The 25,465-nt window shown below is 48.7% G+C and overlaps 1 protein-coding gene across 4 annotated transcripts in view; it reads left to right on the forward strand.

The window, feature by feature from the left end:
* Nucleotides 1-24,538, forward strand: part of PLOD1 (procollagen-lysine,2-oxoglutarate 5-dioxygenase 1) — a 230,834-nt gene extending 206,296 nt beyond the window's left edge. For 3 of the 4 annotated variants that reach the window (XM_029579326.1, XM_029579322.1, XM_029579325.1), the window contains 7 exons: nt 353-494; nt 753-866; nt 1,009-1,074; nt 18,708-18,812; nt 20,497-20,643; nt 22,872-22,997; nt 24,167-24,538. In XM_029579326.1, the coding sequence (XP_029435186.1) occupies nt 353-494; nt 753-866; nt 1,009-1,074; nt 18,708-18,812; nt 20,497-20,643; nt 22,872-22,997; nt 24,167-24,322 (856 nt within the window). In that variant the 3' untranslated portion in view covers nt 24,323-24,538. The remainder of the gene's footprint in view (nt 1-352; nt 495-752; nt 867-1,008; nt 1,075-18,707; nt 18,813-20,496; nt 20,644-22,871; nt 22,998-24,166) is intronic. The other variant, XM_029579324.1, reaches the window with a different exon arrangement.
* Nucleotides 24,539-25,465: the final 927 nt, after the last annotated feature.

A 25,465-nucleotide genomic window follows, 5' to 3' on the forward strand; every position in this document is an offset into this window, starting at 1 on the left:
GAATCGATGCAGTAATTCTTGATTTAAATTCATTGCAGTGCGTGTTATGTAAGTCAATAACTGAGTCTGGTTATCTAAAATTGGATCAAAGGTTATCTGGTTGTCTAGCAACACAAGGAAAAAAAGTTTTTATTAAGGCAAGCACAATCTTGATGGGCTATCCTATCATTTGAGATGAGTAATGGATGTATTACTATGGCAGTTACCACAGGGAAAAGGTTCAGAGTCTCTGGGTAAACTCTCCAGTAAGTGCCTGATTTACTCTTGGTTCTTCAATCTTAGACAAGCTTAGAATATTAAGCATTTCCTACCTACATTTGCAGCTATAATTGTCTCCCATGTATGATCTTAGAGGTGTTTGGAATGTGCCTTACGTCTCGGGTGTCTATCTGGTAAAGGGGAGCACTCTGAGGTCTGAGCTCAATCGCAGAGACCTGTATCATAGCAGCAAGATGGACCCTGACATGGCTTTCTGCTATAATGTCCGGAAAGAGGTCAGTATCTGCTATTAAGTGTCCTGAGATCAATAATAACCTAGAATTAATTAATTAATAAAAGCCTTTTACATGGGCACAAACGTAAAATGATGGCCAGGTTAAATAAATGTAAATTAAGCAAATGATGTTCAATCAAATGTTTGCTAGGGCTAACTGCTGGCACCTGTGAAGACACTGGACATTGCCAAGAGTTTGTGCTTGACTTGCTAATCCATACAAGCCCCTCTCCCGCTTATGGGTTGTGATTTTCTGCAGGGAGTCTTCATGTTTCTGACAAACAGAGAGGAATTTGGGAACATCCTTTCCTTGGATAATTACCAGACAAATCACCTTCATAATGATCTCTGGCAGATTTTCAGCAATCCAAAGGTGATGTGGCTGTTTTCACTGGGGTAGGGCTGGGAGGATGGGTCACAAGCTTGAAGGGAACTCAGAGACTGCATTTCTTTCTACCTCTTAATCCTAAAGTGCCGTATCAGTAAGACTGATAGTTTTGTCTTTTTAACTATAGGACTGGGAAGATAAATACATCCATGAGAACTACACAATGATCTTACATGGGAGACTCTTGGAAACAGTAAGATTTCTTTTTATAAGAATGGGAGAAATGAATGTTTGTTTTTCAGTCTCTTGCTGTGGAAAGGGAACGCTCTGGGCAGGGTGCAGGTCAGGAGATGACGCATTTCATGGCTCGCCACTCACCAGGCCTCCAGAACAGGCAGACCCCCTCCGTCTGCGTTGAGACACCAACAACATGGCTCCTGCCCTGGCTCCCCCTAAGCGTGTGTGTGCCGGACCTCCCACCCCTTAAAGGCTCTGTGGTAGGAAAATACATCTACTCAGCCCTGTTAAGGGTTTCCCATGTCTCCCTCACTCCTCCTCAGCAAAGACTCGACTACAGTCTACTTGTAATGTGAGTTGCTGCGTTCCAGCCTTGCGTCTTCCCTTTGTCCTGCTCACATGTGACTGACCTTAGCCTGGACTTCCACGGACCCTCGTGCTCTCCAGTACCTAAGACCTGCCGGCTCCTAGAATCTGAGGGAAAAGCGACAGGTAGAGGTGAAGTTTCTCCCAGCTTAGGCCCACCAGCTCTTAGTGGGGACCTATAGGACTTTCCCTGTAGGTTGAGCCAACTCTACCACAGCACCAAGGGTCCACAACCTTTACAGAAGGGAGCTCTCCAGAGGTACCTTTCATACCTCATAGGTTCATTACACAAGATCCATTCATATGTGGGTTGTATTTTGAATTTCTAAATTATTTTAATTTAATTTTTAGGGATATGCACTGGACATTTTTACACTTGATTTATTTTTGGCTCAGACATGTTCATTTTGAATACCCATTTGTTGTGTTTGCTTTTAAAAGTTTCTATATGTAAATACTGTTTTACATGCATGCAATCAAATTTTAGGAGACTGTAAGGTGAAGTTTAAAAGCCTAGCATGTGTATCAATTGGGAGATCCAAAAAAGCAAACCGGGAACCGGTCCAATATTGCAGTAGCAACCAAGAAAAAAGAACACCAAGGATTCTTAGTTCTTTATTCAGCACTATGCATCAAAAAAGCCCGACTAAGGCCGAGTTTCGCTCGAAAGAGCTGCTTCAGGGGCTAATGAAACACATATAAAAACATGTAAAAACAAATAAATACATATAAATACATTAAAAACATGTCAAACATTTAAGACATATAAAGCCATGTATACCAACACATTATTATTTATTATAATTATCATTTTTTATGATTTTATAAACAGATACAAAAATGTCAAAATGTGCTTAAAAAAAGCAAAAGACAACTTTAATTCAACTCAAACTAATGGATGTATGATTTCAGTTATGAGAATGTATAGATGAATAATATTAATTGTGGAAATAAAATCATAACTGACATAACATAATTGAGTGTGCACCTAAAAATGTAAATAAATACCTATAGCAGGCGATGCCAAGGTAGCCTGCATCCAGCAAACACCTTCACTGTTTGTGCTAAAAAACAAGCACAACAAAACCAGTTGCAATGAATGAATAGTACTGGAAAAATCTATTGAGTATCTTAGGCACTGTGATTCTTAAAACAAAACTGAATGCCACGTTTAGGCAACATAGTAACAAGCACACAATGAAACTAAAAACCCACAAATAGGGAGATACACAGTAACTCAGTGCGTTAACATTTTAAATGTGAAACCATCGTTAATAAGCAGGGCAGACTTAGAGCACCAAAAATACACTTACCAACATAGAAAACTTTAATGTCAAGTTCTATAAATGCCAGGGAAGTGCAGGACAGAAAGACACCGTAACGCTCATTCAGCGCAAAACCGGAAATGACTCCCACGGCTCACTATAGGCATTTAAATACATTAATGAAGTCAGAGAAATATCAGGAGAATTACAGCACACAAAAGTGGATATTAATTAATATATCTGCAAAAAAAAGTTCAAACAGATAACTGAAAGCTGTATCAAAAGGTGAGTAAAACGCTAATAAAAAAGCCAAAGGACAAATATTTCATTTCTCTGACTTCATTAATGTATTAAAATGCCTATAGTGAGCCGTGGGAGGCATTTCCGGTTTTGCACTGAAAGAGCATTACGTTATCAGCCGGGATGTTAGAATCCTCAGAGGGGGTGTGGGCTGGTGATGTTATCAGCCGGGATGTTAGAATCCTCAGAGGGGGTGCGGGCTGGTGATGTGTCAGACGGGATGTTAGAATCCTCAGAGGGGGTGTGGGCTGGTGATGTTATCAGCCGGGATGTTAGAATCCTCAGAGGGGGTGTGGGCTGGTGATGTTATCAGACGGGATGTTAGAATCCTCAGAGGGGGTGTGGGCTGGTGATGTTATCAGCCGGGATGTTAGAATCCTCAGAGGGGGTGTGGGCTGGTGATGTTATCAGCCGGGATGTTAGAATCCTCAGAGGGGGTGTGGGCTGGTGATGTTATCACACAGAGCTGGGATATTAGAATCCTCAGAGGGGGTGTGGGCTGGTGATGTTATCAGACGGGATGTTAGAATCCTCAGAGGGGGTGTGGGCTGGTGATGTTATCAGCCGGGATGTTAGAATCCTCAGAGGGGGTGTGGGCTGGTGATGTTATCAGACGGGATGTTAGAATCCTCAGAGGGGGTGTGGGCTGGTGATGTTATCGCACAGAGCTGGGATGTTAGAATCCTCAGAGGGGGTGTGGGCTGGTGATGTTATCAGCCGGGATGTTAGAATCCTCAGAGGGGGTGTGGGCTGGTGATGTTATCAGACGGGATGTTAGAATCCTCAGAGGGGGTGTGGGCTGGTGATGTTATCAGCCGGGATGTTAGAATCCTCAGAGGGGGTGTGGGCTGGTGATGTTATCAGACGGGATGTTAGAATCCTCAGAGGGGGTGTGGGCTGGTGATGTTATCACACAGAGCTGGGATATTAGAATCCTCAGAGGGGGTGTGGGCTGGTGATGTTATCAGACGGGATGTTAGAATCCTCAGAGGGGGTGTGGGCTGGTGATGTTATCAGACGGGATGTTAGAATCCTCAGAGGGGGTGTGGGCTGGTGATGTTATCAGCCGGGATGTTAGAATCCTCAGAGGGGGTGTGGGCTGGTGATGTTATCAGCCGGGATGTTAGAATCCTCAGAGGGGGTGTGGGCTGGTGATGTTATCACACAGAGCTGGGATATTAGAATCCTCAGAGGGGGTGTGGGCTGGTGATGTTATCAGACGGGATGTTAGAATCCTCAGAGGGGGTGTGGGCTGGTGATGTTATCAGCCGGGATGTTAGAATCCTCAGAGGGGGTGTGGGCTGGTGATGTTATCAGACGGGATGTTAGAATCCTCAGAGGGGGTGTGGGCTGGTGATGTTATCGCACAGAGCTGGGATGTTAGAATCCTCAGAGGGGGTGTGGGCTGGTGATGTTATCAGCCGGGATGTTAGAATCCTCAGAGGGGGTGTGGGCTGGTGATGTTATCAGACGGGATGTTAGAATCCTCAGAGGGGGTGCGGGCTGGTGATGTTATCAGCCGGGATGTTAGAATCCTCAGAGGGGGTGTGGGCTGGTGATGTTATCAGCCGGGATGTTAGAATCCTCAGAGGGGGTGTGGGCTGGTGATGTTATCAGACGGGATGTTAGAATTCTCAGAGGGGGTGTGGGCTGGTGATGTTATCAGACGGGATGTTAGAATCCTCAGAGGGGGTGTGGGCTGGTGATGTTATCAGACGGGATGTTAGAATCCTCAGAGGGGGTGTGGGCTGGTGATGTTATCAGCCGGGATGTTAGAATCCTCAGAGGGGGTGTGGGCTGGTGATGTTATCAGCCGGGATGTTAGAATCCTCAGAGGGGGTGTGGGCTGGTGATGTTATCAGGCGGGATGTTAGAATCCTCAGAGGGGGTGCGGGCTGGTGATGTTATCAGCCGGGATGTTAGAATCCTCAGAGGGGTGTGGGCTGGTGATGTTATCAGACGGGATGTTAGAATCCTCAGAGGGGGTGTGGGCTGGTGATGTTATCACACAGAGCTGGGATGTTAGAATCCTCAGAGGGGGTGTGGGCTGGTGATGTTATCAGACGGGATGTTAGAATCCTCAGAGGGGGTGTGGGCTGGTGATGTTATCAGCCGGGATGTTAGAATCCTCAGAGGGGGTGTGGGCTGGTGATGTTATCAGGCGGGATGTTAGAATCCTCAGAGGGGGTGCGGGCTGGTGATGTTATCAGGCGGGATGTTAGAATCCTCAGAGGGGGTGCGGGCTGGTGATGTTATCAGCCGGGATGTTAGAATCCTCAGAGGGGGTGTGGGCGGGTGATGTTATCAGCCGGGATGTTAGAATCCTCAGAGGGGGTGTGGGCTGGTGATGTTATCACACAGAGCTGGGATGTTAGAATCCTCAGAGGGGGTGTGGGCTGGTGATGTTATCAGACGGGATGTTAGAATCCTCAGAGGGGGTGTGGGCTGGTGATGTTATCAGCCGGGATGTTAGAATCCTCAGAGGGGGTGTGGGCGGGTGATGTTATCAGCCGGGATGTTAGAATCCTCAGAGGGGGTGTGGGCTGGTGATGTTATCGCACAGAGCTGGGATGTTAGAATCCTCAGAGGGGGTGTGGGCTGGTGATGTTATCAGCCGGGATGTTAGAATCCTCAGAGGGGGTGTGGGCTGGTGATGTTATCAGCCGGGATGTTAGAATCCTCAGAGGGGGTGTGGGCGGGTGATGTTATCAGCCGGGATGTTAGAATCCTCAGAGGGGGTGCGGGCTGGTGATGTTATCAGCCGGGATGTTAGAATCCTCAGAGGGGGTGTGGGCTGGTGATGTTATCAGCCGGGATGTTAGAATCCTCAGAGGGGGTGTGGGCTGGTGATGTTATCAGCCGGGATGTTAGAATCCTCAGAGGGGGTGCGGGCTGGTGATGTTATCAGCCGGGATGTTAGAATCCTCAGAGGGGGTGCGGGCTGGTGATGTTATCAGACGGGATGTTAGAATCCTCAGAGGGGGTGTGGGCTGGTGATGTTATCAGACGGGATGTTAGAATCCTCAGAGGGGGTGTGGGCTGGTGATGTTATCACACAGAGCCGGGATGTTAGAATCCTCAGAGGGGGTGTGGGCTGGTGATGTTATCAGCCGGGATGTTAGAATCCTCAGAGGGGGGTGCGGGCTGGTGATGTTATCAACCGGGATGTTAGAATCCTCAGAGGGGGTGTGGGCTGGTGATGTTATCAGCCGGGATGTTAGAATCCTCAGAGGGGGGTGCGGGCTGGTGATGTTATCAACCGGGATGTTAGAATCCTCAGAGGGGGTGCGGGCTGGTGATGTTATCAGCCGGGATGTTAGAATCCTCAGAGGGGGTGCGGGCTGGTGATGTTATCAGCCGGGATGTTAGAATCCTCAGAGGGGGTGCGGGCTGGTGATGTTATCAGCCGGGATGTTAGAATCCTCAGAGGGGGTGCGGGCTGGTGATGTTATCACACAGAGCCGGGATGTTAGAATCCTCAGAGGGGGTGTGGGCTGGTGATGTTATCAGACGGGATGTTAGAATCCTCAGAGGGGGTGCGGGATGGTAATGTTATCAGACGGGATGTTAGAATCCTCAGAGGGGGTGTGGGCTGGTGATGTTATCACACAGAGCTGGGATGTTAGAATCCTCAGAGGGGGTGTGGGCTGGTAATGTTATCAGCCGGGATGTTAGAATCCTCAGAGGGGGTGTGGGCTGGTGATGTTATCAGCCGGGATGTTAGAATCCTCAGAGGGGGTGTGGGCTGGTGATGTTATCAGCCGGGATGTTAGAATCCTCAGAGGGGGTGTGGGCTGGTGATGTTATCAGCCGGGATGTTAGAATCCTCAGAGGGGGTGTGGGCTGGTGATGTTATCAGACGGGATGTTAGAATCCTCAGAGGGGGTGTGGGCTGGTGATGTTATCAGACAGAGCTGGGATGTTAGAATCCTCAGAGGGGGTGCGGGATGGTAATGTTATCAGACGGGATGTTAGAATCCTCAGAGGGGGTGTGGGCTGGTGATGTTATCACACAGAGCTGGGATGTTAGAATCCTCAGAGGGGGTGTGGGCTGGTGATGTTATCACACAGAGCTGGGATGTTAGAATCCTCAGAGGGGGTGTGGGCTGGTGATGTTATCAGCCGGGATGTTAGAATCCTCAGAGGGGGTGTGGGCTGGTGATGTTATCAGACGGGATGTTAGAATCCTCAGAGGGGGTGTGGGCTGGTGATGTTATCACACAGAGCTGGGATGTTAGAATCCTCAGAGGGGGTGTGGGCTGGTGATGTTATCACACAGAGCTGGGATGTTAGAATCCTCAGAGGGGGTGTGGGCTGGTGATGTTATCAGCCGGGATGTTAGAATCCTCAGAGGGGGTGTGGGCTGGTGATGTTATCAGCCAGGATGTTAGAATCCTCAGAGGGGGTGTGGGCTGGTGATGTTATATCACAGAGCCGGGATGTTAGAATCCTCAGAGGGGGTGTGGGCTGGTGATGTTATCACACAGAGCTGGGATGTTAGAATCCTCAGAGGAGGTGTGGGCTGGTGATGTTATCACACAGAGCTGGGATGTTAGAATCCTCAGAGGGGGTGTGGGCTGGTGATGTTATCAGACGGGATGTTAGAATCCTCAGAGGGGGTGTGGGCTGGTGATGTTATCAGACGGGATGTTAGAATCCTCAGAGGGGGTGTGGGCTGGTGATGTTATCACACAGAGCTGGGATGTTAGAATCCTCAGAGGGGGTGTGGGCTGGTGATGTTATCAGCCGGGATGTTAGAATCCTCAGAGGGGGTGTGGGCTGGTGATGTTATCAGCCGGGATGTTAGAATCCTCAGAGGGGGTGTGGGCTGGTGATGTTATCAGACGGGATGTTAGAATTCTCAGAGGGGGTGCGGGCTGGTGATGTTATCACACAGAGCTGGGATGTTAGAATCCTCAGAGGGGGTGTGGGCTGGTGATGTTATCACACAGAGCTGGGATGTTAGAATCCTCAGAGGGGGTGTGGGCTGGTGATGTTATCACACAGAGCCGGGATGTTAGAATCCTCAGAGGAGGTGTGGGCTGGTGATGTTATCAGCCGGGATGTTAGAATCCTCAGAGGGGGTGTGGGCTGGTGATGTTATCAGCCGGGATGTTAGAATCCTCAGAGGGGGTGCGGGCTGGTGATGTTATCAGCCGGGATGTTAGAATCCTCAGAGGGGGTGTGGGCTGGTGATGTTATCAGCCGGGATGTTAGAATCCTCAGAGGGGGTGTGGGCTGGTGATGTTATCAGCCGGGATGTTAGAATCCTCAGAGGGGGTGTGGGCTGGTGATGTTATCGCACAGAGCTGGGATGTTAGAATCCTCAGAGGGGGTGTGGGCTGGTGATGTTATCAGCCGGGATGTTAGAATCCTCAGAGGGGGTGTGGGCTGGTGATGTTATCAGCCGGGATGTTAGAATCCTCAGAGGGGGTGTGGGCTGGTGATGTTATCAGACGGGATGTTAGAATCCTCAGAGGGGGTGTGGGCTGGTGATGTTATCAGCCGGGATGTTAGAATCCTCAGAGGGGGTGTGGGCTGGTGATGTTATCAGACGGGATGTTAGAATCCTCAGAGAGGGTGCGGGCTGGTGATGTTATCAGCAGGGATGTTAGAATCCTCAGAGGGGGTGTGGGCTGGTGATGTTATCAGACGGGATGTTAGAATCCTCAGAGGGGGTGTGGGCTGGTGATGTTATCAGCCAGGATGTTAGAATCCTCAGAGGGGGTGTGGGCTGGTGATGTTATCAGCAGGGATGTTAGAATCCTCAGAGGGGGTGTGGGCTGGTGATGTTATCAGCCGGGATGTTAGAATCCTCAGAGGGGGTGTGGGCTGGTGATGTTATCAGCCGGGATGTTACAATCCTCAGAGGGGGTGTGGGCTGGTGATGTGTCAGACGGGATGTTAGAATCCTCAGAGGGGGTGTGGGCTGGTGATGTTATCAGACGGGATGTTAGAATCCTCAGAGGGGGTGTGGGCTGGTGATGTTATCAGACGGGATGTTAGAATCCTCAGAGGGGGTGCGGGCTGGTGATGTTATCAGCCGGGATGTTAGAATCCTCAGAGGGGGTGCGGGCTGGTGATGTTATCAGACGGGATGTTAGAATCCTCAGAGGGGGTGTGGGCTGGTGATGTTATCAGCCGGGATGTTAGAATCCTCAGAGGGGGTGTGGGCTGGTGATGTTATCAGACGGGATGTTAGAATCCTCAGAGGGGGTGTGGGCTGGTGATGTTATCAGCCGGGATGTTAGAATCCTCAGAGGGGGTGCGGGCTGGTGATGTTATCAGACGGGATGTTAGAATCCTCAGAGGGGGTGTGGGCTGGTGATGTTATCAGACGGGATGTTAGAATCCTCAGAGGGGGTGTGGGCTGGTGATGTTATCAGACGGGATGTTAGAATCCTCAGAGGGGGTGTGGGCTGGTGATGTTATCAGACGGGATGTTAGAATCCTCAGAGGGGGTGCGGGCTGGTGATGTTATCAGACGGGATGTTAGAATCCTCAGAGGGGGTGTGGGCTGGTGATGTTATCAGACGGGATGTTAGAATCCTCAGAGGGGGTGTGGGCTGGTGATGTTATCAGACGGGATGTTAGAATCCTCAGAGGGGGTGTGGGCTGGTGATGTTAGCAGACGGGATGTTAGAATCCTCAGAGGGGGTGTGGGCTGGTGATGTTATCAGACGGGATGTTAGAATCCTCAGAGGGGGTGTGGGCTGGTGATGTTATCAGACGGGATGTTAGAATCCTCCGAGGGGGTGTGGGCTGGTGATGTTATCAGCCAGGATGTTAGAATCCTCAGAGGGGGTGTGGGCTGGTGATGTTATCAGACGGGATGTTAGAATCCTCAGAGGGGGTGTGGGCTGGTGATGTTATCAGCCGGGATGTTAGAATCCTCAGAGGGGGTGCGGGATGGTGATGTTATCAGCCGGGATGTTAGAATCCTCAGAGGGGGTGCGGGCTGGTGATGTTATCAGACGGGATGTTAGAATCCTCAGAGGGGGTGTGGGCTGGTGATGTTATCAGACGGGATGTTAGAATCCTCAGAGGGGGTGTGGGCTGGTGATGTTATCAGACGGGATGTTAGAATCCTCAGAGGGGGTGTGGGCTGGTGTTGTTATCAGCCGGGATGTTAGAATCCTCAGAGGGGGTGCGGGCTGGTGATGTTATCAGCCGGGATGTTAGAATCCTCAGAGGGGGTGCGGGCTGGTGATGTTATCAGACGGGATGTTAGAATCCTCAGAGGGGGTGTGGGCTGGTGTTGTTATCAGCCGGGATGTTAGAATCCTCAGAGGGGGTGTGGGCTGGTGATGTTATCAGACGGGATGTTAGAATCCTCAGAGGGGGGTGTGGGCTGGTGATGTTATCAGCCGGGATGTTAGAATCCTCAGAGGGGGTGTGGGCTGGTGATGTTATCAGACGGGATGTTAGAATCCTCAGAGGGGGTGCGGGCTGGTGATGTTATCAGCCGGGATGTTAGAATCCTCAGAGGGGGTGCGGGATGGTGATGTTATCAGACGGGATGTTAGAATCCTCAGAGGGGGTGTGGGCTGGTGATGTTATCAGCCGGGATGTTAGAATCCTCAGAGGGGGTGTGGGCTGGTGATGTTATCAGATGGGATGTTAGAATCCTCAGAGGGGGTGTGGGCTGGTGATGTTATCAGACGGGATGTTAGAATCCTCAGAGGAGGGTGTGGGCTGGTGATGTTATCAGACGGGATGTTAGAATCCTCAGAGGGGGTGTGGGCTGGTGATGTTATCAGACGGGATGTTAGAATCCTCAGAGGGGGTGTGGGCTGGTGATGTTATCAGACGGGATGTTAGAATCCTCAGAGGGGGTGTGGGCTGGTGATGTTATCAGACGGGATGTTAGAATCCTCAGAGGGGGTGTGGGCTGGTGATGTTATCAGACGGGATGTTAGAATCCTCAGAGGGGGTGTGGGCTGGTGATGTTATCAGACGGGATGTTAGAATCCTCCGAGGGGGTGTGGGCTGGTGATGTTATCAGCCAGGATGTTAGAATCCTCAGAGGGGGTGTGGGCTGGTGATGTTATCAGACGGGATGTTAGAATCCTCAGAGGGGGTGTGGGCTGGTGATGTTATCAGCCGGGATGTTAGAATCCTCAGAGGGGGTGTGGGCTGGTGATGTTATCAGCCGGGATGTTAGAATCCTCAGAGGGGGTGCGGGATGGTGATGTTATCAGCCGGGATGTTAGAATCCTCAGAGGGGGTGCGGGCTGGTGATGTTATCAGACGGGATGTTAGAATCCTCAGAGGGGGTGTGGGCTGGTGATGTTATCAGACGGGATGTTAGAATCCTCAGAGGGGGTGCGGGCTGGTGATGTTATCAGACGGGATGTTAGAATCCTCAGAGGGGGTGTGGGCGGGTGATGTTATCAGCCGGGATGTTAGAATCCTCAGAGGGGGTGTGGGCTGGTGATGTTATCAGACGGGATGTTAGAATCCTCAGAGGGGGTGCGGGATGGTGATGTTATCAGCCGGGATGTTAGAATCCTCAGAGGGGGTGTGGGCTGGTGATGTTATCAGACGGGATGTTAGAATCCTCAGAGGGGGTGTGGGCTGGTGATGTTATATCACAGAGCCGGGATGTTAGAATCCTCAGAGGGGGTGTGGGCTGGTGATGTTATCAGACGGGATGTTAGAATTCTCAGAGGGGGTGTGGGCTGGTGATGTTATCACACAGAGCTGGGATATTAGAATCCTCAGAGGGGGTGTGGGCTGGTGATGTTATCAGCCGGGATGTTAGAATCCTCAGAGGGGGTGTGGGCTGGTGATGTTATCAGACGGGATGTTAGAATCCTCAGAGGGGGTGCGGGCTGGTGATGTTATCAGACGGGATGTTAGAATCCTCAGAGGGGGTGTGGGCTGGTGATGTTATCAGACGGGATGTTAGAATCCTCAGAGGGGGTGCGGGCTGGTGATGTTATCAGCCGGGATGTTACAATCCTCAGAGGGGGTGTGGGCTGGTGATGTTATCAGACGGGATGTTAGAATCCTCAGAGGGGGTGCGGGCTGGTGTTGTTATCAGCCGGGATGTTAGAATCCTCAGAGGGGGTGCGGGCTGGTGATGTTATCAGCCGGGATGTTAGAATCCTCAGAGGGGGTGCGGGCTGGTGATGTTATCAGACGGGATGTTAGAATCCTCAGAGGGGGTGTGGGCTGGTGATGTTATCAGACGGGATGTTAGAATCCTCAGAGGGGGTGCGGGCTGGTGATGTTATCAGACGGGATGTTAGAATCCTCAGAGGGGGTGTGGGCTGGTGATGTTATCAGACGGGATGTTAGAATCCTCAGAGGGGGGTGTGGGCTGGTGATGTTATCAGCCGGGATGTTAGAATCCTCAGAGGGGGTGTGGGCTGGTGATGTTATCAGCCGGGATGTTAGAATCCTCAGAGGGGGTGTGGGCTGGTGATGTTATCAGCCGGGATGTTAGAATCCTCAGAGGGGGTGCGGGATGGTGATGTTATCAGACGGGATGTTAGAATCCTCAGAGGGGGTGTGGGCTGGTGATGTTATCAGCCGGGATGTTAGAATCCTCAGAGGGGGTGTGGGCTGGTGATGTTATCAGACGGGATGTTAGAATCCTCAGAGGGGGTGTGGGCTGGTGATGTTATCAGCCGGGATGTTAGAATCCTCAGAGGGGGTGTGGGCGGGTGATGTTATCAGACGGGATGTTAGAATCCTCAGAGGAGGGTGTGGGCTGGTGATGTTATCAGCCGGGATGTTAGAATCCTCAGAGGGGGTGTGGGCTGGTGATGTTATCAGCCGGGATGTTACAATCCTCAGAGGGGGTGTGGGCTGGTGATGTTATCAGACGGGATGTTAGAATCCTCAGAGGGGGTGTGGGCTGGTGATGTTATCAGCCGGGATGTTAGAATCCTCAGAGGGGGTGTGGGCTGGTGATGTTATCAGCCGGGATGTTAGAATCCTCAGAGGGGGTGTGGGCTGGTGATGTGTCAGACGGGATGTTAGAATCCTCAGAGGGGGTGTGGGCTGGTGATGTTATCAGACGGGATGTTAGAATCCTCAGAGGGGGTGTGGGCTGGTGATGTTATCAGACGGGATGTTAGAATCCTCAGAGGGGGTGCGGGCTGGTGATGTTATCAGCCGGGATGTTAGAATCCTCAGAGGGGGGTGTGGGCTGGTGATGTTATCAGACGGGATGTTAGAATCCTCAGAGGGGGTGCGGGCTGGTGATGTTATCAGACGGGATGTTAGAATCCTCAGAGGGGGTGTGGGCTGGTGATGTTATCAGCCGGGATGTTAGAATCCTCAGAGGGGGTGTGGGCTGGTGATGTTATCAGCCGGGATGTTACAATCCTCAGAGGGGGTGTGGGCTGGTGATGTTATCAGCCGGGATGTTAGAATCCTCAGAGGGGGTGTGGGCTGGTGATGTTATCAGCCGGGATGTTAGAATCCTCAGAGGGGGTGTGGGCTGGTGATGTTATCAGCCGGGATGTTACAATCCTCAGAGGGGGTGTGGGCTGGTGATGTTATCAGACGGGATGTTAGAATCCTCAGAGGGGGTGTGGGCTGGTGATGTTATCAGCCGGGATGTTAGAATCCTCAGAGGGGGTGTGGGCTGGTGATGTTATCAGCCGGGATGTTACAATCCTCAGAGGGGGTGCGGGCTGGTGATGTGTCAGACGGGATGTTAGAATCCTCAGAGGGGGTGTGGGCTGGTGATGTTATCAGCCGGGATGTTAGAATCCTCAGAGGGGGTGTGGGCTGGTGATGTTATCAGACGGGATGTTAGAATCCTCAGAGGGGGTGCGGGCTGGTGATGTTATCAGCCGGGATGTTAGAATCCTCAGAGGGGGTGCGGGCTGGTGATGTTATCAGACGGGATGTTAGAATCCTCAGAGGGGGTGTGGGCTGGTGATGTTATCAGACGGGATGTTAGAATCCTCAGAGGGGGTGCGGGCTGGTGATGTTATCAGCCTGGATGTTACAATCCTCAGAGGGGGTGTGGGCTGGTGATGTTATCAGACGGGATGTTAGAATCCTCAGAGGGGGTGTGGGCTGGTGATGTTATCAGCAGGGATGTTAGAATCCTCAGAGGGGGTGTGGGCTGGTGATGTTATCAGCCGGGATGTTAGAATCCTCAGAGGGGGTGCGGGCTGGTGATGTTATCAGCCGGGATGTTAGAATCCTCAGAGGGGGTGTGGGCTGGTGATGTTATCAGCCGGGATGTTAGAATCCTCAGAGGGGGTGTGGGCTGGTGATGTTATCAGCCGGGATGTTAGAATCCTCAGAGGGGGTGTGGGCTGGTGATGTTATCACACAGAGCCGGGATGTTAGAATCCTCAGAGGGGGTGTGGGCTGGTGATGTTATCAGCCGGGATGTTAGAATCCTCAGAGGGGGTGCGGGCTGGTGATGTTATCAGCCGGGATGTTACAATCCTCAGAGGGGGTGTGGGCTGGTGATGTTATCAGCCGGGATGTTAGAATCCTCAGAGGGGGTGTGGGCTGGTGATGTTATCAGACGGGATGTTAGAATCCTCAGAGGGGGTGTGGGCTGGTGATGTTATCAGACGGGATGTTAGAATCCTCAGAGGGGGTGTGGGCTGGTGATGTTATCAGACGGGATGTTAGAATCCTCAGAGGGGGGTGTGGGCTGGTGATGTTATCAGCCGGGATGTTACAATCCTCAGAGGGGGTGTGGGCTGGTGATGTTATCAGACGGGATGTTAGAATCCTCAGAGGGGGTGTGGGCTGGTGATGTTATCAGCTGGGATGTTAGAATCCTCAGAGGGGGTGTGGGCTGGTGATGTTATCAGCCGGGATGTTACAATCCTCAGAGGGGGTGTGGGCTGGTGATGTTATCAGCCGGGATGTTAGAATCCTCAGAGGGGGTGTGGGCTGGTGATGTTATCAGACGGGATGTTAGAATCCTCAGAGGGGGTGTGGGCTGGTGATCTTATCAGACGGGATGTTAGAATCCTCAGAGGGGGTGTGGGCTGGTGATGTTATCAGCCGGGATGTTAGAATCCTCAGAGGGGGTGCGGGCTGGTGATGTGTCAGACGGGATGTTAGAATCCTCAGAGGGGGTGTGGGCTGGTGATGTTATCAGACGGGATGTTAGAATCCTCAGAGGGGGTGTGGGCTGGTGATGTTATCAGACGGGATGTTAGAATCCTCAGAGGGGGTGCGGGCTGGTGATGTTATCAGCCGGGATGTTAGAATCCTCAGAGGGGGTGTGGGCTGGTGATGTTATCAGACGGGATGTTAGAATCCTCAGAGGGGGTGTGGGCTGGTGATGTTATCAGACGGGATGTTAGAATCCTCCGAGGGGGTGTGGGCTGGTGATGTTATCAGCCAGGATGTTAGAATCCTCAGAGGGGGTGTGGGCTGGTGATGTTATCAGACGGGATGTTAGAATCCTCAGAGGGGGTGTGGGCTGGTGATGTTATCAGACGGGATGTTAGAATCCTCAGAGGGGGTGTGGGCTGGTGATGTTATCAGCCGGGATGTTAGAATCCTCAGAGGGGGTGTGGGCTGGTGATGTTATCAGACGGGATGTTAGAATCCTCCGAGGGGGTGTGGGCTGGTGATGTTATCAGCCAGGATGTTAGAATCCTCAGAGGGGGTGTGGGCTGGTGATGTTATCAGACGGGATGTTAGAATCCTCAGAGGGGGGTGTGGGCTGGTGATGTTATCAGCCGGGATGTTAGAATCCTCAGAGGGGGTGCGGGCTGGTGATGTTATCAGCCGGGATGTTAGAATCCTCAGAGGGGGTGTGGGCGGGTGATGTTATCAGCCGGGATGTTAGAATCCTCAGAGGGGGTGCGGGCTGGTGATGTTATCAGACGGGATGTTAGAATCCTCAGAGGGGGTGTGGGCTGGTGATGTTATCAGCCGGGATGTTAGAATCCTCAGAGGGGGTGTGGGCTGGTGATGTTATCAGCCGGGATGTTAGAATCCTCAGAGGGGGTGCGGGCTGGTGATGTTATCAGACGGGATGTTAGAATCCTCAGAGGGGGTGCGGGCTGGTGATGTTATCAGACGGGATGTTAGAATCCTCAGAGGGGGTGCGGGATGGTGATGTTATCAGACGGGATGTTAGAATCCTCAGAGGGGGTGCGGGCTGGTGATGTTATCAGACGGGATGTTAGAATCCTCAGAGGGGGTGTGGGCTGGTGATGTTATCAGACGGGATGTTAGAATCCTCAGAGGGGGTGTGGGCTGGTGATGTTATCAGCCGGGATGTTAGAATCCTCAGAGGGGGTGTGGGCTGGTGATGTTATCAGACGGGATGTTAGAATTCTCAGAGGGGGTGTGGGCTGGTGATGTTATCAGCCGGGATGTTAGAATCCTCAGAGGGGGTGTGGGCTGGTGATGTTATCAGCCGGGATGTTAGAATCCTCAGAGGGGGTGTGGGCTGGTGATGTTATCAGCCGGGATGTTAGAATCCTCAGAGGGGGTGTGGGCTGGTGATGTTATCAGACGGGATGTTAGAATCCTCAGAGGGGGTGTGGGCTGGTGATGTTATCAGCCGGGATGTTAGAATCCTCAGAGGGGGTGTGGGCTGGTGATGTTATCAGACGGGATGTTAGAATCCTCAGAGGGGGTGTGGGCTGGTGATGTTATCAGCCGGGATGTTAGAATCCTCAGAGGGGGTGTGGGCTGGTGATGTTATCAGCCGGGATGTTAGAATCCTCAGAGGGGGTGTGGGCTGGTGATGTTATCAGGCGGGATGTTAGAATCCTCAGAGGGGGTGTGGGCTGGTGATGTTATCAGCCGGGATGTTAGAATCCTCAGAGGGGGTGTGGGCTGGTGATGTTATCAGCCGGGATGTTAGAATCCTCAGAGGGGGTGTGGGCTGGTGATGTTATCAGACGGGATGTTAGAATCCTCAGAGGGGGTGTGGGCTGGTGATGTTATCAGCCGGGATGTTAGAATCCTCAGAGGGGGTGTGGGCTGGTGATGTTATCAGCCGGGATGTTAGAATCCTCAGAGGGGGTGTGGGCTGGTGATGTTATCAGCCGGGATGTTAGAATCCTCAGAGGGGGTGCGGGCTGGTGATGTTTTGTTTATATTATTCACTTTTAATTTGTAAACCGCTTAGCCGGTCAGTTCTTTGCCCAATTTGCGGTATATAAAATCTTTTAAATAAATAAATAAAATATTTAAATTATCACAAAGTCCCACTTTTTCAAAGCAATATGTCCTGAGCTTCACACAATAACTCTCCTTATCCTGTCATTCAAAGTCTGATCCAACCCCGACACGATATCATGTTTCAATCGTCCATCTGCCTCAGGGGGTATTTCTTTCCAACGCTCACATCTCTCTTCTCTTTTCAAGCTTGAAAACGGGACAAATGAAGGGCCTCACTTTATAACGTATCGCAGGCCTGCCGTACTTTAGAAAATTGCACTAATGGAGGCGGGGGGTGTCCTGCGCTAACCGGCAGCGATCGCACCGCCGCGGTGCGATCGCTGCCGGTTTCCCACCCAATAGCGCCACCATGAAAGCACAGTCCAGATGTATATATATATATATAACAATGCCCACATCTGTTGCCCTCTTTACCTTTGTAGCTGCACCTTTCAGGTTTTTTTTGTTTAACTGTTTTTATCATTTTATCAAAGTTTCCCTTTTGAAAGTTTAGTGCTAGAGCCTTCTTGTTTTATCTGTAAATACACTGAAATATAAAGAACAGTTTTGTTAAAGGTTGTTGCAAATTGTTTGGTAAGTTATTGATCATATATTAATAAAATGTTTTAACTTCTAGTTATTTCCTAACCATAGATTGATTTTTTCCATATAAAGGTTATTTCCATATAAAGTGATTTCCATTTGGAATCTCTTTCCCTTTTTTCAGAATACACTTCTTAGACAGAGATAAAGCCAGGTTATATATAATCCTTCTCTCATTTTCATAATTATGGGTTTAAGAACTAACATGATCTAAATTTCAGTCAATGTCTTTTGCTAGGAATTTCACTTATACTTAGTTTTTAGAGTGCAGAGAGAACATAAGAAAATGCTATACTGGGTCAGACCAAGGGTCCATCAAGCCCAGCATCCTGTTTCCAACAGAGGCCAATCCAGGTTACAAGTACCTGGCAGGTTGCAGATCTAGTTTCCCTTTGCAAATTCTGCCAGCAATCAGTGCTGTGGGGATTTCTTTTTTTTTTCTTTCAAATTAATTTTTATATTTAGAAAGCAATTATCAAAAAAGCCCACATAGTTACAAAGTCCATGGATACTTATTTATTTATTTTAAAAAATGATATTCTGTTTGTGTCAAACGTTCACAATGATGTACATAAGAAGCTTACATAATAAAATAATTCATGCAAACAGGACAGCCTCAGGAAAGAGTCCCTGCAAAGGTTTGCACCTGCTTTTCCTAAAAATGGAAAAGAATGCAGGATGCTCTCTCCCTTGACCTAAGCTAGTGATCCCTGTGGAAGGGGTGAGAAATCTTCAGATCTGCAAACTCCACAGCAATTTGAAAAATTGCAGCCTTATGGATTAATAAAAAAAAAAAAGCTTGCTCTGAAATTATTCTGTGGTATGAATGCAAGCAGCAGAGTCCAGCTAAAATGTGCCCTTATCATATCAGAGAGATGAGAAAACACTCTGTCTCTGACTCTCATTTTCTATCCCCTCACTCTTTCTCTGATGTCTACTTGCATGCTGATTTCCTCTTCTTCTGCAGTCACATGATTGCATTTTTTTCATCCTCCAGCCTTGCCCAGATGTTTACTGGTTTCCTATATTTACGGAAGCAGCCTGTGATGAACTTATAGAGGAAATGGAACATTTTGGTCAGTGGTCCAGTGGTGGCAACATGGTAGGAAGAAAAGTCATTTTTCAAAGTTTAACTCTGTTCCCACAGGTGTCGGTCATTCTTTGAGGAGATAGGAATGGTGGGTCAGCCCCATCCTGCTATGAATTTCTGTCACTAATTTTTTTTAATGTTTTTAAGAAGGGGGAAGGGTCCTGAGCATACCTGGGACCTCTCTGGATTTGGCCCAGAGACTCTGGAATTCTAAAGGAATAGCAGGGTCTCCAGGCCAACAAGGGAAAACTCTAGATGGGCTGCAGAAGCGACCTGGGCAGCCCATAAGAAGTCACCTGGGCTGCATTAGTTGAAAGGATAAGGAGACAGATTAGCTGCAGCCAAAAGGAGGAAGATCAGTCAGCCACATGATGGAAAAAGCAGCCTGGAAAATGTTGTCCTACACAGCTGGAAGAAAAAGGAGCTCTCCTGTGGTCATGTGGACCCCAAGGAGGAGCAGGCTGCTAATTCCTGGTGGGTTCAGCGTGTAGAGAGCGAGAATGAATGGGCATGTGTGTGTGTGTGGAAGAGTGAGAAGCATGAAAGAAGAGCGGGATCTGGGGGTGATTGTATCTGATGATCTTAAGGTGGCCAAACAGGTGGATAAAGCAATGGTAAAAGCCAGAAAGCTGCTTGGCTGCATAGGAAGAGGAAGGGTCAGCAGAAGAAGGGAGGAGATATTGCCCCTGTACAGGTCCCTGGTGAGACCTCACTTGGATTACTGAGTACAATTCTGGAGCCTGCACCTTCAAAAGGATATAAACAGGATGGAGTCGTCCAGAGAGAGAGGCTGCTAAAATGGTCAGCGGTCTTCATTCTGAAGCATACGGGGAGAGACTTAAAGATCTAAACATGTAGACCTTAGGGGAAATATAATAGAGACATTCAAATACCTCAAAGGTTTCCATGCACAGGAGCTGAGCCTTTTTCAATGGAAAGGAGACTCTAGAATGAGAGGAGTAGCCTAGTGTTTAGAGCAGTGGCTACGAATGAGGGAAACCACACCAGTGTTCAAATCCCATTGCTGCTCCTTGTGGCTTTGGAGAAGTCACTTTACCCTCTGTTGCTTCAGGTACAAACTTAGATTGTGAGTCCTATGGGACAGGGAAACATCCACATTACCTGAATGTAATTTGCTTTGAAGTGTTGAAAAGCAGAATGTAAATAAATAATCTTAGGATGAGGGTGAAAGGGAGTAGAATTAGAACTAATCTTAGGAAACATTTATTTTCAGAGTGGGTGGGGGATGTGTAGAATGGCTTCCCAGTGGAAGTGGTGGAGACAAAAACAGTATCTGAATTACAGAAAGCCTGGGATACACACACAGAATCTGAGGGAGTGGTAGGGATTGTAAAGCTAAATTAGTTGGGTGGATGGGCAGACTAAATAGGCCATATGGTCTTTTTCTGCTGTCATGTTTCCAAGTTTGAGTGAATGAATGTGTGGGAGAATGAGAGTGAGTATTTAAATGAACAAATGTGTGTGTGTGTGTGTGTGTGTGTGTGAGAATGTGTGTGTGCGCATCCTTCCCCACTCCCCTCAGCTAATCCAGGACGATCTCAAATAATTGGAAATCGAAAGTTCCTAAGTATAGTGCCACCTCCTTGGGGTTTGCTTCTATTAGACACATACATTTCTTTTATGCAAAACAACCTCTCCTTGTTTTTATTAAAATTATAACCAGATTTTATTACAGGACAGTAGACTTCAAGGTGGATATGAAAACATTCCAACAATTGATATCCACATGAACCAAATTGGCTATGAGAGAGAGTGGCAGAAGTTTCTTCAGGAATACATTGTCCCCATTACACAAACAGTGTATCCAGGATACTACACAAAGGTATGCAGCAAAGTTCTCAGAGCAGCAGGGTCTCGGGGAGGTGCACGGCAAAGTATACATGAAACAGTGTATCCAGGATACTACACGAAGGTATGCAGCAAAGTTCTCAGAGCCGCAGGGTCTCGGGGAGGTGCACGGCAAAGTATACATGAAACAGTGTATCCAGGATACTACACGAAGGTATGCAGCAAAGTTCTCAGAGCAGCAGGGTCTCGGGGAGGTGCACGGCAAAGTATACATGAAACAGTGTATCCAGGATACTACACGAAGGTATGCAGCAAAGTTCTCAGAGCCGCAGGGTCTTTGGGAGGTGCATGGCAAAGTATACATGAAACAGTGTATCCAGGATACTACACGAAGGTATGCAGCAAAGTTCTCAGAGCAGCAGGGTCTTTGGGAGGTGCACGGCAAAGTATACATGAAACAGTGTATCCAGGATACTACACGAAGGTATGCAGCAAAGTTCTCAGAGCCGCAGGGTCTCGGGGAGGTGCACGGCAAAGTATACATGAAACAGTGTATCCAGGATACTACACGAAGGTATGCAGCAAAGTTCTCAGAGCAGCAGGGTCTCTGGGAGGTGCACGGCAAAGTATACATGAAAGCCTTCAGAGCCACGAGACCTCAGAAGGATATAATAAAATATGCCTTCAAGCCTTCGGAGGGCATCCGGGTATGCACTAAAGCCTTCTAAGAGGCAGGGCCTCAAAGAAACACATAAAGGTGAATTTTAAAAGCCTGAAGTACACCAAAATTAGGGAATGCGCGAATATGTTGGGCTGGTGCATACTGAGCAGATTTTAAAAGCCGCCCATATATGTGCTTACATATCACTGCATGCACAAAAGAAAAGTTTCTAAGAATGGGCAGGCTGTGGGCGGGGCATGGGCATTCCGGGATTTTAACATTAAAAATGTGAGCAAATGCTTACATGCACTGGCGCGCGCCAGGATCCCCTGTCAGGTAAGTTTATTTCTTCTATGGATGAAGTGTAAGTTGTAAAACAAAAAATCTAGGCAGATCAGCGGGATTTTAAAAGTCTGGGTTAAGGGAAGTTATTAAACTAGGGGGCTTTGGAAGTTCTATCCTTTAACTGGGCAAACTGGCAATGGCGTCGGCACGCACGCCTATTAAAATGCCCCCACTTACGAGGTAGAAGTGGCATTTGCGCATACAGGTGTGCACTCACTTAGAATTGAGTGCACATGTGCACACAGGCTGTTTTACAACATGTGTGCATATATGGACGCATGTTATAAAATGGCCGCATCCTGATGAATGCTCACATATGTGCACCTGTGCTGCTTTGAAAGTTACTGTCATAGTGAATGACCTAATTCGGAGCCAGTCCACACTACATTAAGACTGGTAAAATTCCACTTAGTGCAGTGCCTGGGAAAAGTCCCACACTAACAGGCAGATACAGTACAGTGCGCTCTGGTGGAGCGCACTGTTAACCCGCAATTGGACGTGCGTTTTGGACGCACTAGCTTTACCCCTCATTCATGTTGTTGGCCCTATTAGGTATTCTCGTGCGATTCAGAAAGCAAAATGTGCAGCCAAGCCGCACATTTTGCTTTCAGAAATTAGCGCCTACCCAAAGGTAGGCGCTAATTTCTGCCGGCACCGGGAAAGTGCACAGAAAAGCAGTTTTTACTGCTTTTCTTTGCACCCTCTGACTTAATATCATGGCGATATTAAGTCAGAGGTTCCGAAAGTTATTTGAAATGGGCTCGCATGTTGAAAACCGGACGCTCATTTTTGCCGGCGGCTGATTTCTGAACCCGTGGCTGTCAGTGGGCTCGAGAACCGACGCCGGCAAAATTGAGCATCGGCTGTCCAACCTGCTGACAGCCGCCGCTCCTGTCCAAAAAGAGGCGCTAGGGATGCGCTAGTGTCCCTAGCGCCTCTTGTTACCGCCGGCCCTAATTTAAATAAATAAATACTGTATCGTGCGCACAGGAGAGTGGGCGCCTGCCCGCTCTCCCACGATTTTTACTGTGTCTGCCCGTAGGTGAGGTACCCTGTAAAGGATGTATTTCACTGCAGGGAAGAGAAGAGATGTAAGGTCATAGTTGGGGGATACCATAATATATGAAGAGGCATCAACTTTGTGAGTGGCAGGTGCTGAAGGGGTAAGTGATGGAAAATTTCCTGTCACATGATTCCTGAGATTTGTAAAATTAATTGATACCCCAAGTTTTTCTGCATTTTTTCCTCTCTATTAGGCACAGTTTGAGTTGGCTTTTGTAGTGCGGTACAAGCCGGATGAGCAGCCATCCTTAATGCCTCACCATGATGCCTCCACATTTACTCTCAATATTGCTTTGAACTCTGTTGGCACAGATTATGAGGTGAGCATGTCAGATTTTATGGGGGTCCTGCCTAGACCTGACTGGTGCTGGAAAGTTTTGTGACTAAGTTCCTGAACTGAGACCGGAATAAGGAGAGAGAGAAGGCATGGATAGGTGCTGTGGCCTCTCTACCTACAGAAGAGAAAAGGCTGTGTCCAATGTTAAATGAAGGGGTTAGGTATGAGAGGGTAGGGTAAGAGGGTTAGTTAGCAGTCTTCTAGCTAGAGATGAGATGGACGTGAGGTTAAGCACTGCCTCTGAATGGTTCATAAGGCTGCCAACTGGCTCCAGCTTTTCCAGATTGATCCAGTCCTGATCTTATCCCACTGAATATATGGGAAATTTGTAGTTCTGATTCTTGGGGATTTTAGGGGTGGGAAATGTGGGGTAAAACCAGGAGCAGTCTGTCCTGATAAAATGGAGACAGTTGGCAACCCAGCCTACTTTACAGTATCTAGTTCTGGTGAATAGGAGTCATAGTGGTGGGAGGTCAATAGTATACTGGACTTTTTTTTGGCAGGGGGATAGGGTGCTACTTCTTCATTTCCATGAGTATATTTTAAACAAGGAATTGAAGTTTTATATTCAGAACACCTATAGATTTGACTGACTGAAATCAGTGTGGGGCAATGACTATGCATGTACTATATTTGAATACAATGGGGCAGTGCATGCAAATTCATTGTGGATATCCTGAAAACCAGACCAGTTTACAGTCCTTCTTGATTTTATGTGTATTTGATTTTGTACCTTTTTAATCAATCAAATCTAATCATAATATAAAGTGTGATTTTGTGATGTCTAATTTTTGAGAAGCTGCATTTTCCAAGATTCAAGAAATGTATTATTCTGAGCTCCATATATTGAAAAAATGTGTATACTTCTTTCTCGTCATCTGACAGCTTTAATATATTTGGTCATTTGTATATGTCAACATGCATAAAACCTAAAATGTTCCCAGGTTGGTTCCATAGCTCCCTTCGACAGAGCGTTCATAAACATTCAGAAACATTTCCTAAGGAGTAATCTCTGAATGATAACAGATTAGAAACATTGAATTATTTTTCTGGGCTGATCATAAAACTCAGCGCTCAGTGGCCAGTGCAGAGGTAGTAGTGAGGCAGAGCCCTTAGGTGCACTGCTGATAAGAGATTTTGACGTTTTTACAGGGAGGGGGCTGTAACTTTTTGCGGTATAACTGCTCCATCACAGCTCCTCGGAAGGGATGGGCCCTCTTGCACCCTGGACGCCTGACACATTATCATGAAGGTCTTCCAACAACAAAAGGCATTCGCTATATTGCTGTCTCATTCCTGGACCCTTAAGACAAAGACACTCAAGAAAAGACTTAACATTTACATTCCAGCCCCAAAGGATGGGTTAACACCCCGTCTGTTCATTGTTTTTCACCCTAAACATCTCACATTGAATGTTGCAACTCAATGTTACCGAACCTTATGGCACCTATGTAAACTGATACATTTTAATATCATAACTTTTATGTGCCTTACTGTAAAGCGTTGTGACGGTATCCATCTTAACGACGGTATAGAAAAGATTTAAAATAAATAAATAAAATGGAATTTTAAATTGGGTAAGGAAATTCCTTGTGCCTTCACCATTACAGCACTGCAGTGTGTAGCAGGTTCTCCTAAAAGGAAATGACTGCCTGGGTAAGAATTGTTTCTCTGTCCTCTCCACACCCCTCTCATGATTGCCCAGAAGATCAAAGTATCTAGCTTTTAGGACAGCCGAATATTAAGGGTATCAGAAGACTTTCCTTGCCTTGGCAGCACGTTCTGCTACAGTGTGGAGTCATTCAAATCCCACTCACGCTCCTTGTGACCTTCGGCAACATGCATCACCCTCCATTGCCTCGTGTACATACTTCAGGAGAGATCTATCAAGCCATGACCTAGAAGAGGCCAAATATCATAGGGACAGCTCAAAAAAATATTGTGGCACAAATGCGTAACAAAAAGTCATGTGGAGATGCAGGGCCTATTCCAGCAAGGGCAGCCAATCTCGGAAAGAGCCCAGCGCACCAAATGTTCAGGGGGCCCGAGCCACCCCTACAGGCAGCATCAGCAGGGGAGTCTTTAAAGACTGTTGGGGAGGTGGGTTTCAGACCACTTGGCCCTTTAAATTTTCTTGTGGGACCATCCAGCACCTTCCTCAAATGCAATAAAGTAATGAGGCTGATTTTTTTTTTTTTTAAGTCAGTCACATTATTTTATTAGCATAGGATTAGATATGCATGAGCTGATTTGCATGGATTTTCAATATTCATGCATACAAATTCCATGCAAAGCAGCTTATTGAAATAGGGGTGGGTTTCAGCCATGAACATCACATGATATACAGCAGTTATCATATGTTGAAGACATATCATGGCTTTGTAATCCCTCTGGGCAGTGGGCACAGCCCCTGGATGTCATCCACATTCAAGTGCCTGAAAAGCAGAATAT

This window comes from Rhinatrema bivittatum, chromosome 15, assembly GCF_901001135.1.
Source record: "Rhinatrema bivittatum chromosome 15, aRhiBiv1.1, whole genome shotgun sequence".
Taxonomy (NCBI): domain Eukaryota; kingdom Metazoa; phylum Chordata; class Amphibia; order Gymnophiona; family Rhinatrematidae; genus Rhinatrema; species Rhinatrema bivittatum.